Source organism: Stegastes partitus, unplaced genomic scaffold, assembly GCF_000690725.1.
Source record: "Stegastes partitus isolate 25-593 unplaced genomic scaffold, Stegastes_partitus-1.0.2 Scaffold272, whole genome shotgun sequence".
NCBI lineage: Eukaryota > Metazoa > Chordata > Actinopteri > Pomacentridae > Stegastes > Stegastes partitus.
This window is the reverse complement of record NW_007578003.1, coordinates 237590-261085: the sequence shown is the minus strand read 5'-3', so window position 1 is coordinate 261085 and position 23496 is coordinate 237590. Positions and strand designations below refer to the sequence as shown.

The 23496-nt window shown below is 43.0% G+C and overlaps 1 protein-coding gene across 3 annotated transcripts in view; it reads right to left on the bottom strand.

Annotated features, from left to right (window-relative positions):
• Positions 1-23496, bottom strand: part of add3a (adducin 3 (gamma) a) — an 82776-nt gene that overhangs the window by 25194 nt on the left and 34086 nt on the right. For 2 of the 3 annotated variants that reach the window (XM_008282442.1, XM_008282444.1), the window contains exons 1-5: positions 22325-22696; positions 16521-16765; positions 2909-3047; positions 2114-2265; positions 1699-1779 (exon numbers count right to left, since the gene is read on the bottom strand). In XM_008282442.1, coding sequence (XP_008280664.1) covers positions 1699-1779; positions 2114-2265; positions 2909-3047; positions 16521-16715 — 567 coding nt within the window. In that variant the 5' untranslated portion in view covers positions 16716-16765; positions 22325-22696. Of the gene's footprint in view, positions 1-1698; positions 1780-2113; positions 2266-2908; positions 3048-16520; positions 16766-22324; positions 22697-23496 lie in introns of those variants that run through there. The other variant, XM_008282443.1, reaches the window with a different exon arrangement.

Sequence of the window (23496 nt, the reverse complement as noted above, 5' to 3'; positions counted from 1 at the left end):
TGCAAAGTTAGACAAATAACCAAAATAAAATCTTCGGCATATAATACAACAAGATAAATAGGCAAGATTTTTTTTAAAGCGCATTCAAATGCCCTCCAGTAAACAGAATTAGGATCGGTGTTATGAAAGTAACCTAACACGTGTAATATTGGGGTCACGACCCTGCATTGTCATTAATTGTAGGATTTCCCCCTAAACCCTGCAAAGGTCACATGTAATACTGCTTGACCCGACTATAATACACATTAAAGCTGAGGCCCCACAGTGGTGTTATTTATGGAGAATAATCTAACTAATGGAATAGAGAAGCTCAAACCCCCACAGTGTTATAAATGACAGAACTTAGCCCAGCTAATATAAATATTAAGGCCAAGACCCTACAGCAATGTTAATTATTGAGATTAATCTGACTAATTACCAGTAAGTCACACAAATATACATGAAAACCCAACAAACCCAAGGATTCCTTGGATCCTCTATGAGCAATCTTTTTCTTATTTATTTTGTTTTGTGGACTGATGATTGGGTTTTGTTTGGCTACAGAGGTATACTTGTGCTACTGCAACTTCTGTCCGACAGATATCTGCCATTTCCTGCATTATATTTTTCAAATAGATGTGTTTTCCTAGGAGAGGTTTATGGATGAATAAAAATACATTCCCTTTGAGAATGACCTTTAACAGATGTAATTACAAAAGCAGGTTCAGTAAATAACTAAATTCTCTGCGCTGAACAGAAATCAGACCCAATCTAGAAAGTCAATGTGAGGTAGCAAAAAATATACACAATAAAACAGCAAAGGCTCAACATGTGCAAGTTAAAATCACTCGGCCACATCCAGTATCAGCAGAAAGCAGGTTCAAAGCTGGAGCTCATATCATATCACTGCCTGTAAACCACTGTGGCAGTTTAAACAGTGAAATCTGTCTGTCAGCGGTACGGCTGCTACATCCAGCTGTCGACCAACACCTGCAGCCACGTTACACAGGTGTTCACGTGTTTGCACAGGTGTTGAAGGTAAAAACGGAGCGCACACCGACGTAAAGACACTCTTCCACAGATTTCTTCATTGTTTTAAGCTTGGAATAAGCCCGAATAAACACAATCGGAGTCAATGAGACAATCGGAGCGAGACAGCTGCAAGAGATCAGGACAAAGAGGAAACACAGATGGAAATAGAAACCGAATTAAAGGGAGTTAAAATGTAAAGCGGGAGGAAACCGGGTTATTATACACATTAGGGCACATCAGCTGGCACGGCAAGGCTGTGAAATGTAATGTGCGCACTCGTTGAACCGAAACTGGAGAGAAAAACAACCTGAGCCATCCATAATATTTGCTAACAGGCAGAAGGTACGCCACGGTGGGACTAATGTCAATACGAGAGGTGCACGACAAACACATGTACGCAGAGAGATAGAAGGGTGGGCCTTTGTGTAAATGGAACACCAAAAACACTGAAATCTAGGTTATCTGCTATTTCGCCCTTCATTGAATTCATTGGAGATAAAGTGAAGGAAGTAAGTGGCTGATTTAGCAAAGTGGGGAAAAGCATGAGCGAAGGCCAAAACCTTCACACAGTCACAGGACGCTGACACAAACAGACATTTACAACCCGTTTTATTCGTTGCAAGAGATGGAATTTGTAGCCAGAACATGTAATTAAGCAGATGCGGGTTCTGTCCTCGTGTTTCTTACCAGGTTTGATGCAGACGCCTCAGCAAATGACAGTCCTCTGGGGATGATGAGGATGTGGTCTTGCTCTTTACTGACTCTGCCCTGGGAAGAGAAAAGGTCAAAAACTGAGAGACAAAACTGACTCAAAACTTGAAAATCCTTTAAAAAAAATAAAATGAATAATAATCCGGAGCCTGTTAATGAATTGCAGAAGAAAAATGATGAGTTTAAATCTGTTTACGAAGAACCAAACAATTCTACGTCCAACTAGTGCCCATTGAGCATCTTGAAAACATGATACAACAAACTGTGGAATTTTGGAAGGCTCAGTTTTTACACATTTTTCACATTGGACAGCGACATAGCAAAATCGTGCAGTAGATACTAAATAGGAGAATTGTTCAATTAATTTATCGCTCTCGCTTTAGCGTCTTACTGTAATGTAGGAGCTGGCGAAGTGCGCCCAGCTGAACAGGTCCACCAGTCTGTAGAGGCTGGCCAGTTTACAGCGCGTCAGCTTCTCGCCTTTCACCAACGTGGTCGATTCCACTCCGTACATGTCGTTGATGGGTGTGACCATCCCCAGACCTGAAAGATTGCGGATGATTAGAGTTTAAAAAAAAATAAAATAAAAAATCAACAGGATACACGTTAAAAAAAATGCAGATCGGGTGGGATTAATTACATCAGTGGCAGTCACTCAGGAGCAGCACACATCTGCAGCCAACATCTGGGTTTTTATCTAATGATGTATGTGACACATCTGACTGGCCGTCAGAATCGGAATGTACACGGCGAGGTGATGCAAACAACACTCCATCCTTTAATACTTTGTTTTAATGACAGCACCTTCTAGGACGTATATTTTGCAGGAGGAGCTAAATAGACCTGCTATTTTGTCTTTGACATGTAATTCAGCATTAGTTGTGCATTCCAGCGCAGTGATTGGAAGCAGACTTCACATATGGAGTCTTGGACACAACTCACAAAGGATCAAAACCCAGTGAAATATGCAAGGCTCTTCCGGAGTCTGGGCTTCGGTTGTCTAAGAGTATTTATGCCCTTAAGCACAAAAAGCTCGTGTTTGGGTATGGATCTCCTGTCTGCCAATACTGACTATGTGCTTTTTTTTTTTGTTTGTTTTTAGGTGCAGTTCAAAAGCGGTAGCACCGTGGGCGAGGGTGGCATGTTCTGCTGATTGTTAGTGTCTGGGGTAACAGCGAGTACTCACTGAGGGGGGAGGTGTTGAAGCCAGCCACTGAGCTGGCCATGAAGAAGTCTGCGATCTGCCTGAGGGCCAGCAGGCCGGTGGGGTTGTTGCCTTTCCGCTGCTGTTCCTGGATCAGACTCTCCAACTCCTCCTTGAAAGCCTGACAGAAAGGGAAAAAGAGAGGAAAAGTTGAGAGAGGGAATAATCTGAAGTTGAGATGACGCAATGTGTCAAAAAACACAAATGCAACCCTAAGATTTCTGTGAAGTAACAGCTTTTTAGTGCATGTTATCCAGCCTGCAAATGGAAAACATCTCCTGACAAAAATGTGTACGCTTATACATCCCTATGTATGAGAATGAAGCATCAGAGTGCTTTTATTTGAGCTCAAGATAGGACGCTTCAATCGGTTGTTATCCAGCTTAAACAGGAAAGACAATGTGTTCATTAGCGAAATTACAAAAAGTAAAAGGCAGGGAGTAAAGACAGGGAGATCAAGAGAGACATGTTAATCACAGATTAGACATCCTTCTTGGGTGTCAATCTAAATCGTCCTACTGTAAAAACGCTCTATGAAGCTGGATTTGGATTGGTTCGCTGCACAACAAGCTGCGCTGTGATTGGTTGTCTGACCAGCTCACAGCTCGTGTTACTATTGGCAGCTCGATGTGACTGGGAGAGAGAGAGAGAGAGATTGTGTGTGTGTGTCACTAATCCTCATGTCCAGACTACAGTCATCTGCTGAATACACACACACACACACACACACACACACACACACACACACACACACACACACACACACACATACAGTAAATGCTAACACAAGCTCTTATGCAAGACCACAATAACACACAGCTGGCTGGCTGACATCACGTACAGTACTGGGTGATTTTACGATTTTCCTTCAAAGCGAATGTTCCTCGTAATGCATCAGCTCATAAATCAAGGGGTCAAACAGCAATCACAAGACTTGCTGTCTGTATGAAGATCATAACAGAAGGCGTCCAGTCTGAAATGTGATGTTTCAACTGCACATGTGCTGTATTCATGCTGACGCATTCGGTCGCAGGTTGCAGGGGGGGAGCAGCAGACGAGATAATACTGTATGGATATCTCCTGATAATCTTAATAAGGTTGTTAACCTCTCAGGGGACACACTCACCCAGTTCTACCTGCTAATGTAATTAAAGCTATGACCAGTGCAAAGGATTTTCAAGATGCCGACCCCAACAGACACAGACTATATACCTACTGTATACAGTACATAGCAGGTGAAGCGAATGACATTGATCGTCTTGTTTACAAAGCTCTGTAACCTTGGATCCTGGTATTCATGTAGATGTTACCCTGCACACCCCTTTGACAACGCTACACCACAAAAACTGCTCGAGGAAGGCTAGAAAAAAATGACAAAGAGCTCAAGTCTTTGACTAAGCCTCCAAATTCCTCATATCTCAATCTGACTTGAGCGTCCATGGAATGATTGGGACCAAACCTGACCCACTGAGGACCCGCCCCACAACAAGGGGAACTTGCACAATATTAGACAGGTGGTTTTAATGTCACAGTTCCGCAGTCTGAAAGTTGGAGCAGTGTTGATTTGATCTCACATTGGAAAGAAATGTGTCTTCATTTGTGTCATTTGCACTGAACCTTGTAGCAAACCAGTTTGGTAGCGCCTATCAATATTCACCCAGTAATTATAGTATGGCTTGGTCTTTATAACCAGTCAAATGACAGCAGCATGAAGCAGGAGTGTTTTTGAAGTTTATCTACCGTATGCAGTGATTTTTAAGTACTTTTTTTTTCTCTACATGGCCACAATATGAGAGCTTTACTTTAGAATGAAGAGCAGACATGCCCTGGCTCAATAAGTCTCCCTCACTTTGGCAGATATTACAGTGAACCAGCACCTTGTTCTGACTTAGTCACCGACAGCACTTTTCTCACATCTTTTTTTGTCATTTAATTTTTTATTTGTGGTCTGCACACATATTTGACAATGACTTCCTTCTTCTTTCAGCCATTGTTGAAAGGTGACTCAATTTTCTATGATCATTTATGACTTCCGCCTTTATATCTTTATTATTAACTAAACAAACGAGGCAGTGAACACAACTGTCTGGTCCACCTCAGACCTGCTCTTGGCTCAAACTCAGCTTGCCTTATCAGAAAGTATTGTAAAGTGCTGGAAACCTTTGGCAATTTCAGCGCGGTGCCAGAGTGAAAATAGGCCATGGCATTGTTTCCATGCGATGGCAACTCAAAGCAGGTCAATGTCTAATATTCATGCCTCTTTTTTTTTTCCATCTCAGTGTTTATGCAGCCAACAACACATTCCTCATGGAGCTGCATCTGTGCACAAAGACATCTCTGACACTTAGCTTCCCCTTTTCTCTGCTCCCCACACATCTCTCGAGTCACCCTACGGGACGGATCCATTAGCGCTACGCAAATGGAGTCGGGTCTTTGGTTTTATGCCCATGTGGGGCTGTTTTGTTAAAACTGGAGCCAGTGTCAGGACACATGCAGTCCCGGAGCACTGCTGGTTCTGAACCCCGGCCAGACATTCCTCCATCCTTGGTGGTGTGGTTGCTGTGGCAACTCGTCTGTGGCGGATGTCTGACAGTGGTGGGTCAGGGCTTTGTTGTTTGAAGTTGTTGTTGTTGTTCTGGGTATCGGTTCGGAGACTGTTGTGCCATCAAACTGACATTATAGCCGCATTGCTAAAGGCACAGCTCACTGGAGCCAGAGCACGGACGCCGTTCACTCAGGCAGATTCTGTGTTCCTGACTCGGCTAGAAAAGTCTTTGTTTTCAGTCTGTGCTGGAGAGTTCTCACAAGCTTCATACTGTCAGCTAACTCGACACTGGTTGCTGTAACAAACTGAGGATATAACGCACAGAAATCCTGTAATTTAATACTATTAAACCTGCACAAATTCATTTGAGAGCAGCAGTAAAAGCTATGACACTGGCATTTTGTCAGTGTTTTAGTTGACATGGCTAAAGTTTATTTCCTACAAGTGCATTAGGGTCTCCTAGGGGCTGGGTAGTTTGACTCACTGGACGTAGAGTGCAGATATAAGCTTGCCATTAGCTGTGCATTTCACACGCCTATCTCCTCTCCTTCCACTATCTACATTTTACCACTTTTAAAATGCCTCTTCTGTTTGGGAAACAACAACAACCTCTGACCAGCACACCACATGATGAAAGTTTTGCTGAAGGTTTAGATCATGAAGTAAGACACCACTACTACTACACTTCTGTGAATCATCCATTTTAAAGGCAGAGCTCCATGCATGCAAATGCTCCACCAAAACAACTTAACTCTCATTGTTTTAAGTGAACACGATTGGTGCATCCTGTTCTTAGCTCTGCCTAATACAACTGTAACAGATTTAAAGAAAAACAAACAACTGTTTTCGTACGATAGAAAAATGTTGATGAGGTGCAGCCAGACCATTCTACACAGCGCTGTGTCTGTGCTAGAAAATGGTCTGGCGATGGCCCAAGTGATGCAAATTTCACCATCTGCCCAAGTACCACATCAACATGTACCCTAAAGGTTGGGTCCGTGCCATGACTGCGACACAAGGAAAGTCATGTGCATGCATGAAATACATAGAGGTCAATCTACTGTGCATGTATGAAACATGTGCTCCAAGGAGACCAGAAACTCATATAAATAACAAGTACACATCCAAGTTGTCCTCGTGCATGTTCACAAGGACGTGGAATCAAGACTAAACCTGAAGGCAAACAGTTGTCTATTGAAGTACCCAGCAGATACAAAACAACATTAAGAGTTATGCTTAATGCTGTTACTTTTCTTTTTGACACTGTTTTTGGACTTCACTACATGCAAAGAGAAATATCTGGCTCTTTAGCAGCTGAATGCTCCACTATATTTAGCTACAAAACAGCTGCCTGCAGCGGTGAGACTGAATCAAAACAGTAAAGTTGCAGTTGGCAAGTCAAATTTTAAACACGAGCAAAAGGGTGTTGAAAAGCACCATGGAGCTGAAGGAAATTATAGTGTGTGGAGATGATTCTCCAATGGGGTCATTCCTTAAACAGCAACCCTCTGTTGATTCTAGTTGCTTTAAATTTGCTCTGTGTTTTCTGCAATTGGCCACACATACAGAGTTAAATACATCACTTTCAGAGAGCAAATTTGGACACTGAATCTGCAGCATTTTTGGGTGAAACCTACTAACAAAGCACATGAGCATAACAACACACAAATCAAGAAACACACACACACACACACACACACACATGCACAAGCAGGCATCTGCTCTACAATTTGTGTATGTGCATTCCCAAGAAGATTATGACAGCAGGGATTTGATTCCCATCATCTAAACAGATTAATCCAGGGACCTAAAGTGGATCGTATCATTAATATTTCAGCAAAACCCCCCACATCTGCAGCAACAAAAATAACATCACATGTCGAGTGTGTTTTTTAGCTGCTGGGGCCTGACTGCTCGCCCTTTAATCACAACTTTCACTTCGATCCAAAGAGAGAAAATCAGATGACCCCAAAAAAAATTGGTTACGTCACTACAGTTACAGCGCCTTCGCACCTGGAGTGGAAAATAACACAAAGATCCATCGTCTACACTGCCAGTAAAATCACTGACAGACAACCAGACGAAGCAGGTCTTTTCACTTACTGCAGGAAAAAAAATGTGATCCAATCAGAGCAATGAGGAAGGGTTTCCGTGACTGCTCCGAAATGGCAAAAGCTAATCTTTCAAAATGGAACTGTGGCGGTCTTGAGGGGTATTAAGTCGACATGCAGATTGGAGCTTGGCCAGCCCCACTGTGGAAGAGTGGAGAGCACCTACTTACAGAAAATAACAAAGTTGATTTTAAGAGATCAAACGTCAGTCCGCCTGAGGCACAACACATAAAAAGGTGTTTCAAACCTTTGTACTTCAGTTTTTATTACTTTACTTACTTGATATTGTCTTTGGATCGCTTCCACGGGACAATCCTGCTAATCTGAAGACAAGCTGGACTGTCAGGATTCATGCCTTATTAAAGGACATTACATCACGGCAGATGCTTCCTGATGCAAGTATTTTATCACCATTTTACCGTTTGGTGAACAAAAGTACATTTTCAGAAGCATCTTTTAGATAATCTGAATCACAGTCTCTAAGGGGCGATAGAGACTTTACTTTACTATAACAGGAAGTCAGTTCTTCAGAGAGCTTGTGTCATCCGAGTTTCCTTTTGCTGTAATGCCATTGTTTGTGCTGAAACTGCTGTTGCAGATACAGGTGACAGTTAAACTGGTGTACGTCATCCTGTGGGAAAGAAAGACAAAACTTTTTTTTTTTTTATGACTTTACTGGAGCAAAGCCAGTCCTGCATGACTGTGCTTGTGGCCTCATCAAAGAAATCTGTGTCGCTTCCGATGGTTTCATCATTACCTCTAACACACTCGTGTCCTCATGTGGAGTAAATTGTGGCTTTCTATGACTCACTACAACACAATTTAATTAGGTGCATTAAAAATAAATCTGGGTATTGTTTAGGCTCACGGCACAACGAGGCATCGAAAACAACAAGTAGCTTGTTATGGACAAAGACTAAACTAGGCTTTCGCAGCTGAATATCAGATGTCAGGTAGTGTTTTCTTATAACCATGAACATTGTGTTTTGGGGTCAGTTCCTGTAGGTTAGGGTTACATTGTCACTCCTACAAAACTGCATCACCTGAAAGAACATAATGACCTGCATTTTCAAGCATCTTAGTGATGAACTGCATCTATCTCCCCCCTGGCCAAATAAAACCAAAGGAGTGAGAACAGAATCTAAATAGAACTCTTTTGACATATTTAGGGTGAAAATACTCTAGGTAAATGGGAAACACACAGAGCAGGTGAGGCCTGTAATTTCAGACAGTGTCTCCTCCTGTGTCAGCACAAGGCTGTTCTTTCAAGCCACCAATGTGACAGTGTTACAAAGTAGAGGAGTGCCTGCCTGCCTGCATTCTTGCCAATGCTATTGATCTCCCCCCTCATCTAACCTCAGAGTCTGCGTCAGTGAAATTGGTCCCCAGCTTCAGTGCCAACGTCTCGCTGCTCTACATAAACTCTCTGCCCTTCTTCTTGGATCTTGCACTCGCTCACCCCGACGGAAAGCACAGACGCATTTGAACAAAGGAGATAATTCACACTGATAGTCATCTTTGAAACTAACAGCAAAGTTTATCATTGTAGGAAGATGGCCGTGAGCTGTGTTTGGATTCATAAAATGTGTGTCAATAGTATGTAGGTTTGAAGCTAGAGATGTACCAATCTGACATTTTCTCTCCTGATTAAGACTCTAGTATCTCATCTTATGATACACACAACAGCAATCTAAATCCCGTGTTTTATTTCCTGAATTGAACATTTGTATAACGTTAGTAGGGATGAAAATTTGGAGCAGTTTTATCAACTAGTAGTTGGTAGGCTGAACAAGCAATAGCAAATTCTTCAATACTGTAAAATGAACTCCAAACACCGTCATAACACATTTTAACCTGCCACGAAGGTGAGAGTTCTGGCCGGGATCCATTAAGCATCACAGAACACTGTCTCATGGTGGCACTTTACTACCTGAACACCCACAATGTTTTCTGCTTGCCAACAGGAACTGCTGCTAGTCTGAGTGAATGCTTCCTCTGGCTGCTAAAGTGTTAAACTGTGAGAGACTCCACCTGGTGGTACAACCAGGTATTGCAACTGATGCATGTTCTTCTTCTTCTGCATTATCGGTTACTAAATATTTAACTGGGTAAAATATTAATTGCAATAAATTCATTATATATTAACAAGTCTACCCGCTAAACATTGTGGAGCTCATTCGAATCATTACGCCAAGGACTGCTGTAGCATGAAAAACTAAGACACGAACAAGGAAACTTTATGTGAAGCTGCCTCAGAAGGTCAGTATTGGCAGATGGTGCATCTCTAATTTTAGAGAAGTTCATGCACTACATGCTTTGCCACATGCACAAAAAAATCTTTTACTTTATTTTGGTGCATGACTAAAACATTTCTGTCTCTGATTTTGAGATAAAAATACAGATTTCAGCTGCCAGATGGAGAAACTAAGTGCAAAGCTTGCTTATACCAAAAGAAGCACTCTTTTGACTTTTGCCCTCTCCTTTTGTGGTTACACAGAGTCCCCAAAGCGCAGTTAGTAACATTTCAGTATGTCGCTCTAATCCCAAGGGCACCGCTTCCACTCCTGGAGGTTTTGCTAAGTTCAGCACCCAAGAGATATTGTGAAATGCCAAACTGAAACACAGCTGCCAAGACATGGCTCAGAGAGGGAAGGTGGTGCGTTTTAAAAAGAGTCTCTCAAGTGAGTTCAACCGCTAATGTTCCACCAAATGAGATCTTCGGGATTTTAAAAAGAAAAAAGGGAAAACATAATAGAGAGCAGCGGTGACATTTGCCTCACACGAGGGGGTTCTCAGCAGAACCCACCAAAGCACCATAAATTATCCACTTGCATTTTCTTGTAAGCATGTGTGTGTGTGTGTGTGTGTGAGTGCGCGGCGTGCACTTCCTCCGAAAACCACACGACGAGAGAGCAAATGAGGCTGAGTAAATTCACCACTTGGCATCAGTAAATAATTTCTATGGATGGCGAACAAACTGTGCCACAAGCTGGAGAAGCGCAAAAGGAGGAGGAAGGAAAGGAAAAAGTAATAGCAGGGAAGAAAGCGAGATGAGCGAAGACGCTGAAAATAGAAGCAGCATGTGGAAGTACGACTCCAATTCAATTTCATCTGATTTAATCTCATGCCTCTGATGGCTTTTGACCTCCTGGACTTTTTCAGTGGCAGAGTCACGGCAACCTATTTCCCAGCAGCTACAGGGAAACACAGAGAGGCTTTACCGCAGAATTTAACACTAACAAATTAATATGATTTACCAACCGTGACATCATGAGACTCGGATTTGCAGCCCAAAAATCTGTATCCGGGATCCGTATTGCGTACGAAATGCAACAGAAAACCACCTCAGAGTGCCTCACAAAACACCTCGGGGCAAATTTCAATCTTTGCATGTCATACAAAACACTCTGACATAACCAAAAGAAAAAAAAAAAGCCTTCTGAAAGGTTCTTTGATTCCTCCTTTTTCTTCTTTCCTCATATGGCATTAAATCATCAAATAAATAAAGTTTCATAAAGTAGAACAGACCGGCACATGCATTAACCAGGAGTTCAGTAAGGGAAAGATAACGTTCCCCTGTTTGTTTCAAGGCAGCTGGAGAGCATTAGTCTTTCTACACATTCCTTCTTTAATCGTTTTAAAATGTCATAACTATATTTACATTCTCGAGTGCTAACTTCAATAGACGAGATAAAAGCATTTTCATCTTTCAGGCTGAGGCTCTGATTAATATTTATGTCCATGCCAATCCCATAAAAGCATCACAGGATTGTTCAGGAAACTTAATGGCAAACTTGTGGCAAGCTTGTACTTCTTGCATGTTTAATGTGCATTACTTTCTCCCTCCCTTCTCCCCTTAATCTGTGTCTTAGTAAACATTGTTTGAATGCATGTCCCTGTTGTACACAAGCAGTGCAAGTGTCCACATGCTGTATGTACAAATCAGATAACTTGGTGGATAAAAAATAAGCAATAGCTCAAGGTTTAGCTGTGGCACTTGACTTTTAAAGGTAAACACAGCTGCGTGAATGAGTGGAGTGGATGAAGTCAGCTGAGTTGATTCAGTCCCGCCTGTTCTATATCGGTCCGGCTTTAAATACAACCTGCCATCTGAGCAATAGAAACGTGTAATCTGGAGCCGCCGCTAGACCAATAACACTGGAATGAAAACAAATAGAGAAAAGAGAAAGAGCGATGGGAAGAAGGGAGGAAGAAAAGCGGGAGAGGAAGGGAGGGAGATCCAGCTGGTGACATGTGTTATTGTTGTTGTAGCTGAATATGAGGAAAGCGGCGCAAACTGAGAAAGACGGAGAAAGAAACGGAGACAATGCCCGGCTGGTGTCACACGCTTGTTATTGTTGTTGTAGCTGTATGTGACTAAAGCAGCGCTGAGGGGCCGGCCGTCTTTATGTAAGAGCTGGAAATACTATGCAAGCCACAGGGAGCCACCTGTCACTGCTGACTGAGAGCTGTCTGGCTCGCGATCAAAACCACATCAAGCGGGGGAATGATATCCGCAGCATTCCACAACTACCAGCGCAACAGATATGCAAAGCGACAAGCAGACACGCAAACACAGTGTGATGCAACTGTAAATAATGGTGGTGGGTGACGTCCAGCCGGTGAAATAACAGTTATTAGTGGTGAGCAGCGTTTGTAAGTCAACACCAAAAGGCATTTCGTGTAAAGGAGAAAAATAAAAGGCAAAAATGATAATTAAAGCATATTATAATAGATTTGTAGCTACTTGTGGGCGGGAGAATGAGCTGTAAACACAACACTGACAGATAATCACCTAATAAAGATTAAGTTTGAAGTTGATCAGTAGCATGTGCTACAAGAAAAACATCAGAAAATGACAGAAAAACAAAGTAGCATTTAAATTGGTGTCGGAGTGGTGTGGAACACATTTAGGATTGGATTTTGATAGTACAAATGTAGATGTGTTCTATGTAACACTGTAAAGTTTAGTGGTGTCACTACGCTCAGGAAATCAATGATTTGCAGAGTTCACAAGTCTGCCATCCCCCCTCCGTCCGACTGCCTCTGCCATCATATCAACAGGCTGAATCGCTGCCGACGAGGACAGACTGGAACCGACTGTGCCAGATGCACCAAAAATACCAGCGATGGTCGGTCACGGGCGCTCAATACTGTCCTCAGAGCGTCCTGCAGCCAACTGTAGCTTGGAGGCCCTAAATGTACTCTCTCGTTTGCTCGCCCATGACTGTAGTTGAGGTCTGATTCAGTCACACATTCACAGACACCGACAAAGTATCAAGTGGAACCCTGCATCAGCAGCACCATGTTCCTGCCCTTCCAGACATCTGGCACAAAGCACCGCATGCCAAGAAAACCACACCGGGCATGTGCAGAATGTGGATCACATTTGAAGCTTAAAAAAGCAACGGGCCAAACCACCAAGCAGCTACTACCCAATATCAATCACACACACACACACACACACACACACACATACAAACTCCCAGGCTTGTGTTACTGTACTTGTGAGGTGGATTTGTTCATAACATGCGCTGCCTCTGCAATGCCCATTCTTATCCTTTACCTGACTTTAGCTTTACCATAAATCTGTCCCCGCTGACTCTAGAACTGCCACAGTGTATTTGTCACTTCAAAGTAATTCAAAGCACAAATGCACACAGACACACACACCTTCCACCTCCATCCCATTGTAAACAGTGAGCAGCACTTCAGTGAGAGACCAGCCTTAAGTCAACAGTGCAGAACAAATATTCTAAACGCGTAGGCTGAAGGATTGTAAAATCTCCACACGAGGTTACGCAACTGTCCAAAGGGCGCAATAGCAAGATAGGACGACACTATTTCATGAGCCTGTGAGCTTGTCTTTGACTATTATTGGGATTTTGCTACCAGAGTTAGGAGTCAAGCTCTGGGCAGGGCTGCAAATGCTAATTTTGGAGTCTTAGGCCTTGTTCGGACTGCAAACCCAAATCTGTTCTTCTTAGAATATCTTAATTGTATCCAGACTCATTTTAGAAAGTCTAGACAGCAAGAAATCCACATGAGATGCCTTTTTTCTTTTTCAAAATTGGACCTTACCCACATTCAGAGGTGGATTGAAATGCAATTCAAGCATCACTTGCAACACAACACAATAGCGATGTGATGAATCCAGAGTGATGGAAGTCTTGAGGCAGAATCCACGCTGCTACTAAAAACAGTCTGTGGACAGATGCCAAAATAAAATGTCTGCCGTCACTTTGGGAATGAGGATTCTGGACAGACAAAGCTGGAAGGAACCTACCAGAACAAGGCAATTTATCAAAAGATATCTTGATGTCAGAAAGCCGTTGGGTAGGTTGGTGATGTCTAGACACACTAATCCAATCTGTTCGCTTGGAAATAACAGTGTGGACAGTCTGATCTTGAGATCGGACTCGAGAAATACATCTGATTTGTCTGCAATCTGAACAAAGAGGTGGCACAATAATCGAGATTCGAAGAAAATATTCAATAGACATTGAAAAATATGGGGTACATTGTCCTTCTCTGTGACCCTGAAGTGAGCTGTGAGCCTTTCGAGTTGCTCCCTGTAATATTCACAAACTCTGCACTTCATCCTGACTCTGGCACCGGCTGCAGTCGATAATATACCTCCAGCAAAGATACGATATCCAAATACTTAACAGTACTATGAGCAGCTCAATAACAAATACCTGCCATCGCCAAAGGGCTCACACCTCTAACTGTGCATCCAGCACTTGGCTGGTCGAGCAACAGTAAATCTTCAGAATCCAGACCTCCAGGGGAAAGAAAATCAAACAACATTACTTGTGCAGGCTGAAATGTGCCCTCTGCTCATGAAGTTGTTGACTTCAACAAAACCTGACCTACCATGAGTGCTGCCAGCCCAGAGGGCACTTAGAGAGCTTCAACAGTAAGCCTGAGCGAGGGTGTGGTAGCTGGTGGATATATTAGGGTTTTAGCGGGCTGCTGACTGCTGTGAATCTGTGGTCAGTGGCCCAATGTCAACACGAGAACATGTGATGTACTCGCTGGTGTAACTTCTTTAGAAATCACTCGATTAGGGAATAATAACTGACAGAAAAAGAAAAGGGGGAACTGATTGCTCAAACTACTAGTCAGCGAGGTGAAAAGTTCTCGGCTTACAGCAAGTTCTCCATTAAGTATTTTGTTATCTTGGTAACTCAACTGTGGCTTGAATCAGAGTAATCACTTCTTTTTTTTTTGGCACAAAAATAGACAAACAGCTTTCCATTTATCCATCTTTTTAATAAAACTGTTTATCTTGATCGCAGCCTATCGCAGCATGCACTGAGAAACAGTTGGGATTTAAACCGGACATGTAGCCAGTCTATCAGGGGGCTACAGGAATCCAGACATATGGGAACTTTCACTCTCATGTTCATACCTACAGACAAGCAACCAGCTCACTTAAGGAATCTGGAGCCCCCAAAGAGCAGCAATGCAAACATGGGTATTCAAACGCGTCCTTCCCACTGTAGCGGTGACTCGACTGCTCATCCTGCGGTCTACACCTTCCTCCACTTCTACGATCCTGTACACGTGTAGTACTTGCGTATAAAATATGCATCTGGAGTTGTACAGAAGACCCATTTCCACACAGTTTGGAACCACTGGGAATAAAAAGAGGCTTCGGATGACACCATTACCACTGTTCTCTTCATTAGTCACACAGCAGGTTTTCAGCCTACACTTGCAGGTTTTGTTCTGTACAAGTAATTATCAACACTATGCAAACTCTGAAATTGGGATGTCTTCAGTAAAAAAAATCCCATCGGTGGGCTTAGAAATCATGCTACCTTTAAAAAAAAATGTCAAAATTACAGAGTTTATGAGAGCCAGAAACAGTGAAAACTGAAGTAGATTTTCGACTCAGACACTTGTAAAATGAATTATGTGTGGCTTCCAGTTCTTCTTTTGGAGACAACTAACTAAATCTAAGCTTAATACTGGGATAGCTCATTGAAATGTTCTGAAGATTCCACCTAAAACAGGGTCGATTCTACAGTGAATAGTAAACAAGATTCTGTGAAAAACAAAAAATTCTGCAGCATTAAACAGAACTAAGAAACCATTCGTGACTCAGCAGCAACCAACAGGGAGTTCGCAAGAATTCAGGGACTTTTCAGCTGAACTGGGCTCAACACAGAGCCAGTAGGAGACAAGTATGGAAACAAATTATAAATGTAAGTAGTAAAATATGTATTCACAATTTTTCCACTATTAGTAACACCCGTAGGCACTTGGGAAAGTAACGCACTTGATGATTCCAGCTTTTTAAAAGTTGTTTGCTTGATTGCTATGATTTATTGCAATATAACTTTCTTACACTGCACAAAAGACATTTTTTGAGTTCTGTCTACTTCTAGTCAGGGTTGCACTGTTTCCACTGAGCTGCAGGACTTTCTATTGCACCGAAAAATGTGACCGGGGGGAAAAATAATGGCTCCGAAACTGCTTCAGGTTCAAAGAATTGAAGGTTTCCAACTTTGTATGCGGGCTGCAAGGTGGAGCGGTGGTTACCACCGTTGCCTCGCAGCAAGAAGGTCGCCGATTCACGTCTTTCTGTGTGGAGTTTGCATGTTCTCCCTGTGCAGCGTGGGTTCTCTCCGGGTTCTCCGGCTTCCTCCCACACAGTCCAAAAACATGTTGCGGTTAATTGGTGATTCTAAATTGTCCGTAGGTGTGAATGTGAGTGTGCTTGGTTGTCTGTCTCTAAGTGTAGCCCTGTGATAGACTGGTGACCTGTCCAGGGTGTCCCCTGCCTTCACCTTAAGTCAGCTGGGATAGGCTCCAGCCCCCCCGCGACCCTAGTTAAGCGTGTATAGATAATGGATGGGTGAACTTTGTATGCAAGTGAATACTCCCTGGATGGCACACTGAATATTCCCCCTTTCCCTCTTATACTCACAGGGCTCTGTAGTATCTGCGTGACACGTTTCTTCTGCTCCAGAACGTTGAAGTCCTGCCGGAGGTCAGGCGACATGTTTCTGGCTCTGATGTACTCCGGATCGTTGACGTTGACCCGGTCGAAGTATCGTTCCTTGGTCCCCCCGCTGGGCGGGGGAGGAGTGGTCACCACCCCCTGATGGCTGTCCGCACTCATGCTGCTTCACCTCAACTCGTCTGCTCTATGGCTGCTGCTCCGACTCTCACCTGAGGAGCACAGAGATGCACATGTTAGAAGATATATCATCATGTCTTTTAAGAGGCAAGCGGGGGAAGTTTAATACCATAAAAACCACATGTGCTTGGATATTTTACAGTTTCTCGTAGGACTTGAATGTGGGCGTGGTGAACAAAACTGCACATAATAGGATTCAAACTAAAGATGTATGAGGATGTGCTGCACAAATAATTCAGTCATTAGGATGCAAAGTAGGTTTTCATGGAAAAGACACAAAGCAAGCATATACCGTGAAACTTTTTATCGCCCTTTGACATATTATGCTCGGGCGTTTTTTTTGTGTATGCAGGTGCACAGTGAAATGACAATGAAATGTTGAATCTTTAAAAAGCGGAACAATGCCATGTTTTCCAATCTATATTTCACAAATTTCATTCTCATGCTACTTAAACAAGTACCATACAAAGTCTTCAGTGATTTCAAACATATTTTTGCTTCCAGGATTTACAAAATTATTTTACTACTGTTGTCATATTTTTAACAAAAATGACTTTTCCATGTAAGAAGTTACCAGAAATAGTTAGTAAAAGTGACATAATATTGTCAAAACGAATGGAAAACACCTGGTACAAGTACGTCGAATGTACTGACAAATACAATAGAGCTAGTGGTCTATCATCATGAGACGAAACATATGGAGTCATACTGTGTGTTCATCAAACAGGAAAAACGCGACCCTGTTATTGGTGAACCTGAGAGAGGTTTTTGATGTCAATAGAGGCACTGTGCTGACAACACACTCTTGTTCCATCCACATGTTGAGTCACGAGTGCATGTATGCATTAGCCAGGTCACACTGACAGCCCACCAAACAAAGCGTACGAGGAGTTTTGTTTGAACATCCAGACCTTGACCGGTGAGCTGGTTTACTCCCACTGCTCATTCTCAGGTCACCTGGCAGGACAACAAGCGTTCTGCAGGATACAGGATTTGCTACAGTAAAAGCAAAGAAAATGACTGACCTTCTCCATACTTTGTTGTCATGCCAAGAGTTACAGCCAATCAAGGCCAAACAGACAAACACATGAGATCTAATACACCTCGGACAGGAAGTCAGAATCCTCCAGGAGCCAGTGTGGCATACGTAGCTGCTGTTGTAGCGCCGATGGATAAGCTGATGGTGTATTAGGAAGAGGCGGGGCTTATAGGATCGCTACCAGATGGTGCTTTGGCTTGGACGGTAGAGGAATGAGAGCGAGAGAGCAAGAAGGAGTTTAAGAAAAAAGGCGCCCCGCTGCTTTCCCTCTTCAAAAGCCCAGTGGTCATCTGACAGCGGGGGGATCAAAAATCTAGGGGTCACTCTGCCAGCAGCGACCCTCTTCCCTGCTGTCAGCTCAGTACGGTGGGAATCAGAGGGGCTGGGGAGGCGACTCGGTCCGACACATGCAGCTAAGCTACTCATTCAGGTCAAATGCCACTTAAAAAGAGGGTTGAGATTAGTGGAGTGATACGCAGCTCCGAGTGTAGAGTCAAGACAAAACAAAGCTAAAGGACACATTCCCAGGCAGTTGAATATGTGTTCTTCTGTACAGAGTTTGTTTTTCTGTCATGACCACAAGTTTGCAAGGCTCGACATTTACAGCGTTGCTAATTCACAAAGGCGTATTAACGGTTAATCAAATATATTCCCTTTTTAATGCTCATTTTGTGGTGCATCTAATGGCATTTATTCAATCCATGACAATATCTCAACTGGTGGATTTGTTTCCTCTGCAGACGGTTCAATATCTTCTTCAAGGGTGATAAATGCCCAATCTACTCATTAACACTGAATTTCAACCAACAACCCAACTGCAAACCTTTTTGGCAGTTGATCTCCGCCTTTTTACAAGTGACAAGCCACAAGACATACATTAAAAACCTTTAAAAAACATTTTTTAAACATTGTTGTACAGTGGAGATATCTTTTTAAACAACTAATATTTCCTCCTGAAGATCCATGGGGAGCACCACTCACTCTCTACCTGATGCTAAAACTTTGATTTATACTATGGAAACGAACAAAAGCCGCCTAAAAAAAAAACCCTCTTTAATTGAAGGCAGCTGGGCAGTGCACAGTTATGTAACCTGATATTGAATTCATCCTCCTGTCAGCACAGTTCTGCTTACTGAGCAGCTGAACACGGGACAGAGTGGAGAAGACAGTGAGATCTGAGACAACGGCTACGATTAATCGATTAGCCGTCATCTATTAAATCAATCGTGAACTATTTTGGCAATCAAAAAAAAGGTCTAAATTGACTCCAGAGTCTTAAAAGTGAATATTTTCTGGTTTCTTTCCACCTTTATGAGTGGACAGTGAATATTTTTGAGTTGTGGATACACTGGGAAACACTGATGGGGACATTTTTCACTATTTTCTGACATTTTATACATAAAACAACCAATTGATTAATGGCGATAACAATCAACAATGAAAATAATAATTCGTTGCAGCCCTCATGATAAAAAATAAAGTATAGCAGGTTTTTAAAAAAAGGAACGTGATGACTCATTTGTTTTACTGGACAACATCTGCACAGTACAACTAATACTATACTTAAGTTTACAGTATTTCTTGCTGGCGATCAGAAAATGATCCAGCGCAAAAAAAATTGTAAAAAAAACTTTAAGAAGGTGTAGCTGACAGTAGAGCCTGGAGCCCAAACTTTGCTGAATGAGTGGAATTCTGCACGGCTGAATGCAACAGCTGAAGCTTCACCAAAATAAAGTCCCCCTCCCCAGTCACATACCTCAGTACACCATCCATCCCTGCTCTGTCACAACTCCAGCAGCCCCCAGCATGAACTTCCAACCCCCCTCTCCTCACCCCCCGCCCCTCCAGCTCCCTCTGTCTCTGTCAATAGATCATTGTCCTCATCCCGAACCATCTCAGTCTGGTCACATCCAGAGGGATCGACGGTTTGACGGTTTGAGGGGGGCGAGGGTGGGGAGGGAGCTCTGAGTGGTTGTATGCGTGAATTTGAGAGAGCGAGCGCCCAATTAATCTGAAATCTGATCCTCATATTTACAGCATCAACCTTTATAAAACAGATTTCATGCTTTGGATGCTGAGTTTAGACGGAGTTGAGTTTAGCGTCACACTGCTGCATTCTAATTGATTTAGGCTCAACAACTGTGTTACCGAAGGGCGCTAGACTGCGACGGCGGCCGCAGGCAAGGTGACCACAACCTCTCACCCCGTGACCTTTACTCACCCTCCCTCCCTCACCCATGATTAGCCGCTCCAGCCGACACAAGCTGTCTTCGTCTGCGGGGAAGCTGCCCGTGAAAACTTTCACATCTATAAACAGTTGATAAAAGAGCGCCATAAAAACCAATCACTGCCATAAACCAGAGACTACCCAACGTGTTTTTGGTTACCAGTAGTTACGGGATGAATGGGGTGAGCCGAGGACCTGTAGCCGCTGTTTAGCCTGGCCTTAACAAAACGCTAAAAATAGGTTGTTCCTGCGTGAGAAGTAAGGAGCGATCAAAGACTCTGCAGGGTTATTTAATAGCATATAGTGATCGTAAAGAAATTCAGAGCCACAAAAATCAGTGAATTATATGTGAGTTTAAGCAAAACTAACAAAAAAAAATAAAAGAAAAATTCTACAATGAGTACAACTAACAATTACTTTTAGTTCTGTTTAATCTGGCTTCTACTTTCTCAATTAATTGATCTATAAAATGTCCAAAAATGACAAATCAATAGTCCAAACCGTGCACATATTCAATTTACAATGAAAGACAAACAAAGGCAGATAATTATTTCCAATAAAAAGCAGGAACTGTGTAATATTTTGGATTTTTGTATGATAAACAAAACACAATTATCAACATAGCAGCAGATTTATTTTCTAATCGATTACTCAACTGATTAATTTGGTTCTACAGTCTACAAAAAAAAGAAAAAGTAGACATATTTCTGTATTAATAGTCTTTGTCTTGCGTTTATGGCCTGATGCAACAGAAAAATGATGTCAAATGAACATGTTTGCTGCAGGCGTAAAACAGACAAGTGAGGACACGTGTGAATGCAAAACTAATTAAAAAAATAAACTCTCATGAAACCTGTAAAGCTATCCGGATGCACAACCGTCCTTCGTGCTCTTTTACATTTATTTGATAGAATTAGTTCCCCCCTCTTCGTTCTCTTGAACGGAAGCTTACTGCACATCTCTAAGACACGGTGCTCACCCATAATGCCACAGTGTTCCTCTGACATTTGGAGCTGCAGAGCCGGATAAGAGCCAGTGGCTGAGACAAAACACAACTCTCCATCCTCATCTGGTGACAGCCAGCTAATCTGTAAAGCTACATCTACTCGTGTATCTGCTGCTTCATCTCGTTGTCTGGTGCTGTAGCTCTGACACGCTACATTTCTCTCCAGCCCTGTCCATTGTTTTCTCTCTGACTTTATCTCTCTTCACCTTACGATACGTGGAATATGCAAACTCAATTTAAAAAAAAAAGTCACAAAGTCCCATCACTGCTGGTATCACATGCAGTGCACACATATTGTAAATAGTAACCAAACTACCCAAACAAGACGCCCACCGACCCCACCCACTCCGCTCACACACTCCTCATATCTATATCTTGCTTCAAAGCCGGCCTGCCCACGTCTCTGCCACCCCTATAAATAGACAAACTGCCTTTTGGGTTGTGTTACAACCCCAGTGGCAACAATACCAGGAAAGAATCTGTGCAGCTCTAATTATATCCACGCATGCTGTAAAAACAAAACAAAAAAAAAAAAAGGCAGAGCGAGCACACATGCACGCAGACAGTAAACTGGAGTGTTGCTGCGCACACAAACACAGGAGTAGGTGTGTTCCGAGTCTAAACACGCCTGCATGACAGATCTAGCAGTGAAACTAAAGGAGAGTGTGCGAGCCAAACGCTCAGCAGCTTACATGATCCTCCAGCAGCTTTACTATGAGATGAGGAAAGCTCTTCTGGAGCCCGCCAACGTGCCAGCAGTCAGCGTTTCTATTGATTTACTGCATGGTCGGAGTCAAAAGTGCATGTAGGTTGCAAGCTGCAAAAAAAACGTACTCATTTTTCTTTTTTTTTTTTTTGAGGATTTCTTCTAACTTTTTGATACATTTTAGCTAAATGTGCAGATTCTTGTAGCTGCATTGGCTGTGAAACACTCAGCGGTGTCTTCCTTCATGCACAGCCTCCACGAGTTAATAACTAGAGCTAATCTTCTCTGGTGCTCACACTCGCTGCACTATTGCTGCCAAGCGTGTTTACAGTTCAGAAGTGTGTGACTGTGTGTGCGCCCAGTCTGCCATACTAACATGGAATTCCCCCGAAAACTGATTTGTTTTAGGGATTTGTGCTCATTCAGCTTTTGGGAGCACAAAAAACAAAACAAAAGTTGAAACTGTCTAGAAATGAATGAAAGCAAGTGGTTCCATGAAACCACAAATCATTATAAATAAGTATATTCCAGTGGGATATGATTTCAAATGTCCAGCCAGGAGAAGTCACACAAGAAACCAGCGTATAAATATAAAAACCCAAGCCCAACCAACCTTGTGTTTCCTCTTTGGTCAGTGAATGGGAGAGAACAGGCAGTAGTAGCAGGCGGCTGAGGCCAAACACATGTCTCTGTTTTTCACTGCTGCTGCTGCTGCTCGCTGTCTGCGCTCAAAATTCCAACAGTGAGTCCCAGCAGAGAAGAAGCCGGCAGAGAAAAGACAGAAAGAAAGAAAGAGCGGGATACGAGTGACAAGAAAAAGAAAAAAGTGAGAGCCGGGCGGCGAATCACAAAACCAGTCGGTCCACTTGTCTCTCCGGGTTTCCCATAAATGTGCTATTTGTTGGAGCTGCCAGCAGACAGCGGATCCTCGCAGACTCCTGCTGCTCGGCTGCTCCGGCGTTCATCAGAGAGAGAGAGAGAGAGGAGTATCAACAGCTGTGAGTGTGTATGTGAGACGAGGCGTGTGTGTGTTTGTGAGGAAAAGAAGCTAAAGCGACCACGTGACGCAAGCCTAATCCCCCCGCCCACTGCACACACAAACAGATCCCGGCGCACATACAAGCTGCTCCACCAATCAGGGCTCAGGCTCACACACTAATCACTCCTCCTCCCTCTCTCTCTCTCGTTCTCTGTCTAGTCTCGCCTTTTTTTTTTTCTTGTCCCTTTTTTTTTCTTTGATCCATTCACTTTCTGGTCTATCTGCCGCATTCCACAATCGTCTCTGTCTGTCTCTTTCTCTTCCTTTTTGTCTCTCATCCACTGCCCTCCTCCTCTGCCACCCCTCTGGGCGACTGTATTAAAGGTCAGTGTTTATGAGTTTGGCTGGCAGCAGCAGCAGCAGCAGGGTAACTACAGCCACACAACCTGCTGCAGCAGAAACTGGACGCCTTTTACTGCACTCTGCGCTGTTATCTGGCCTCGCCGATGAACTGAGATGACTTACAGAAAGGACAGAAACTAAGACGAAGTCATAATGTAATGATCCCATGATAGAGGTCAGGGTCAACCACATAACAGCTGCCTGTAATTTAGTGTCTTGCTTGAGGCAAAACTCCTCGACCCCACACATTTTTCTCCCGCTACTTGTTTCTGTTTGTTGCAGCCCACCAAAGCCACCTACATGGCAACTGACTAACTACATCTTGTTTTACTACAGTCCCACATTCCCCAAAATCAATCAACCCCAGAACCACCCAGAGCATGAGCTCCTCATTCCTCTTCCTC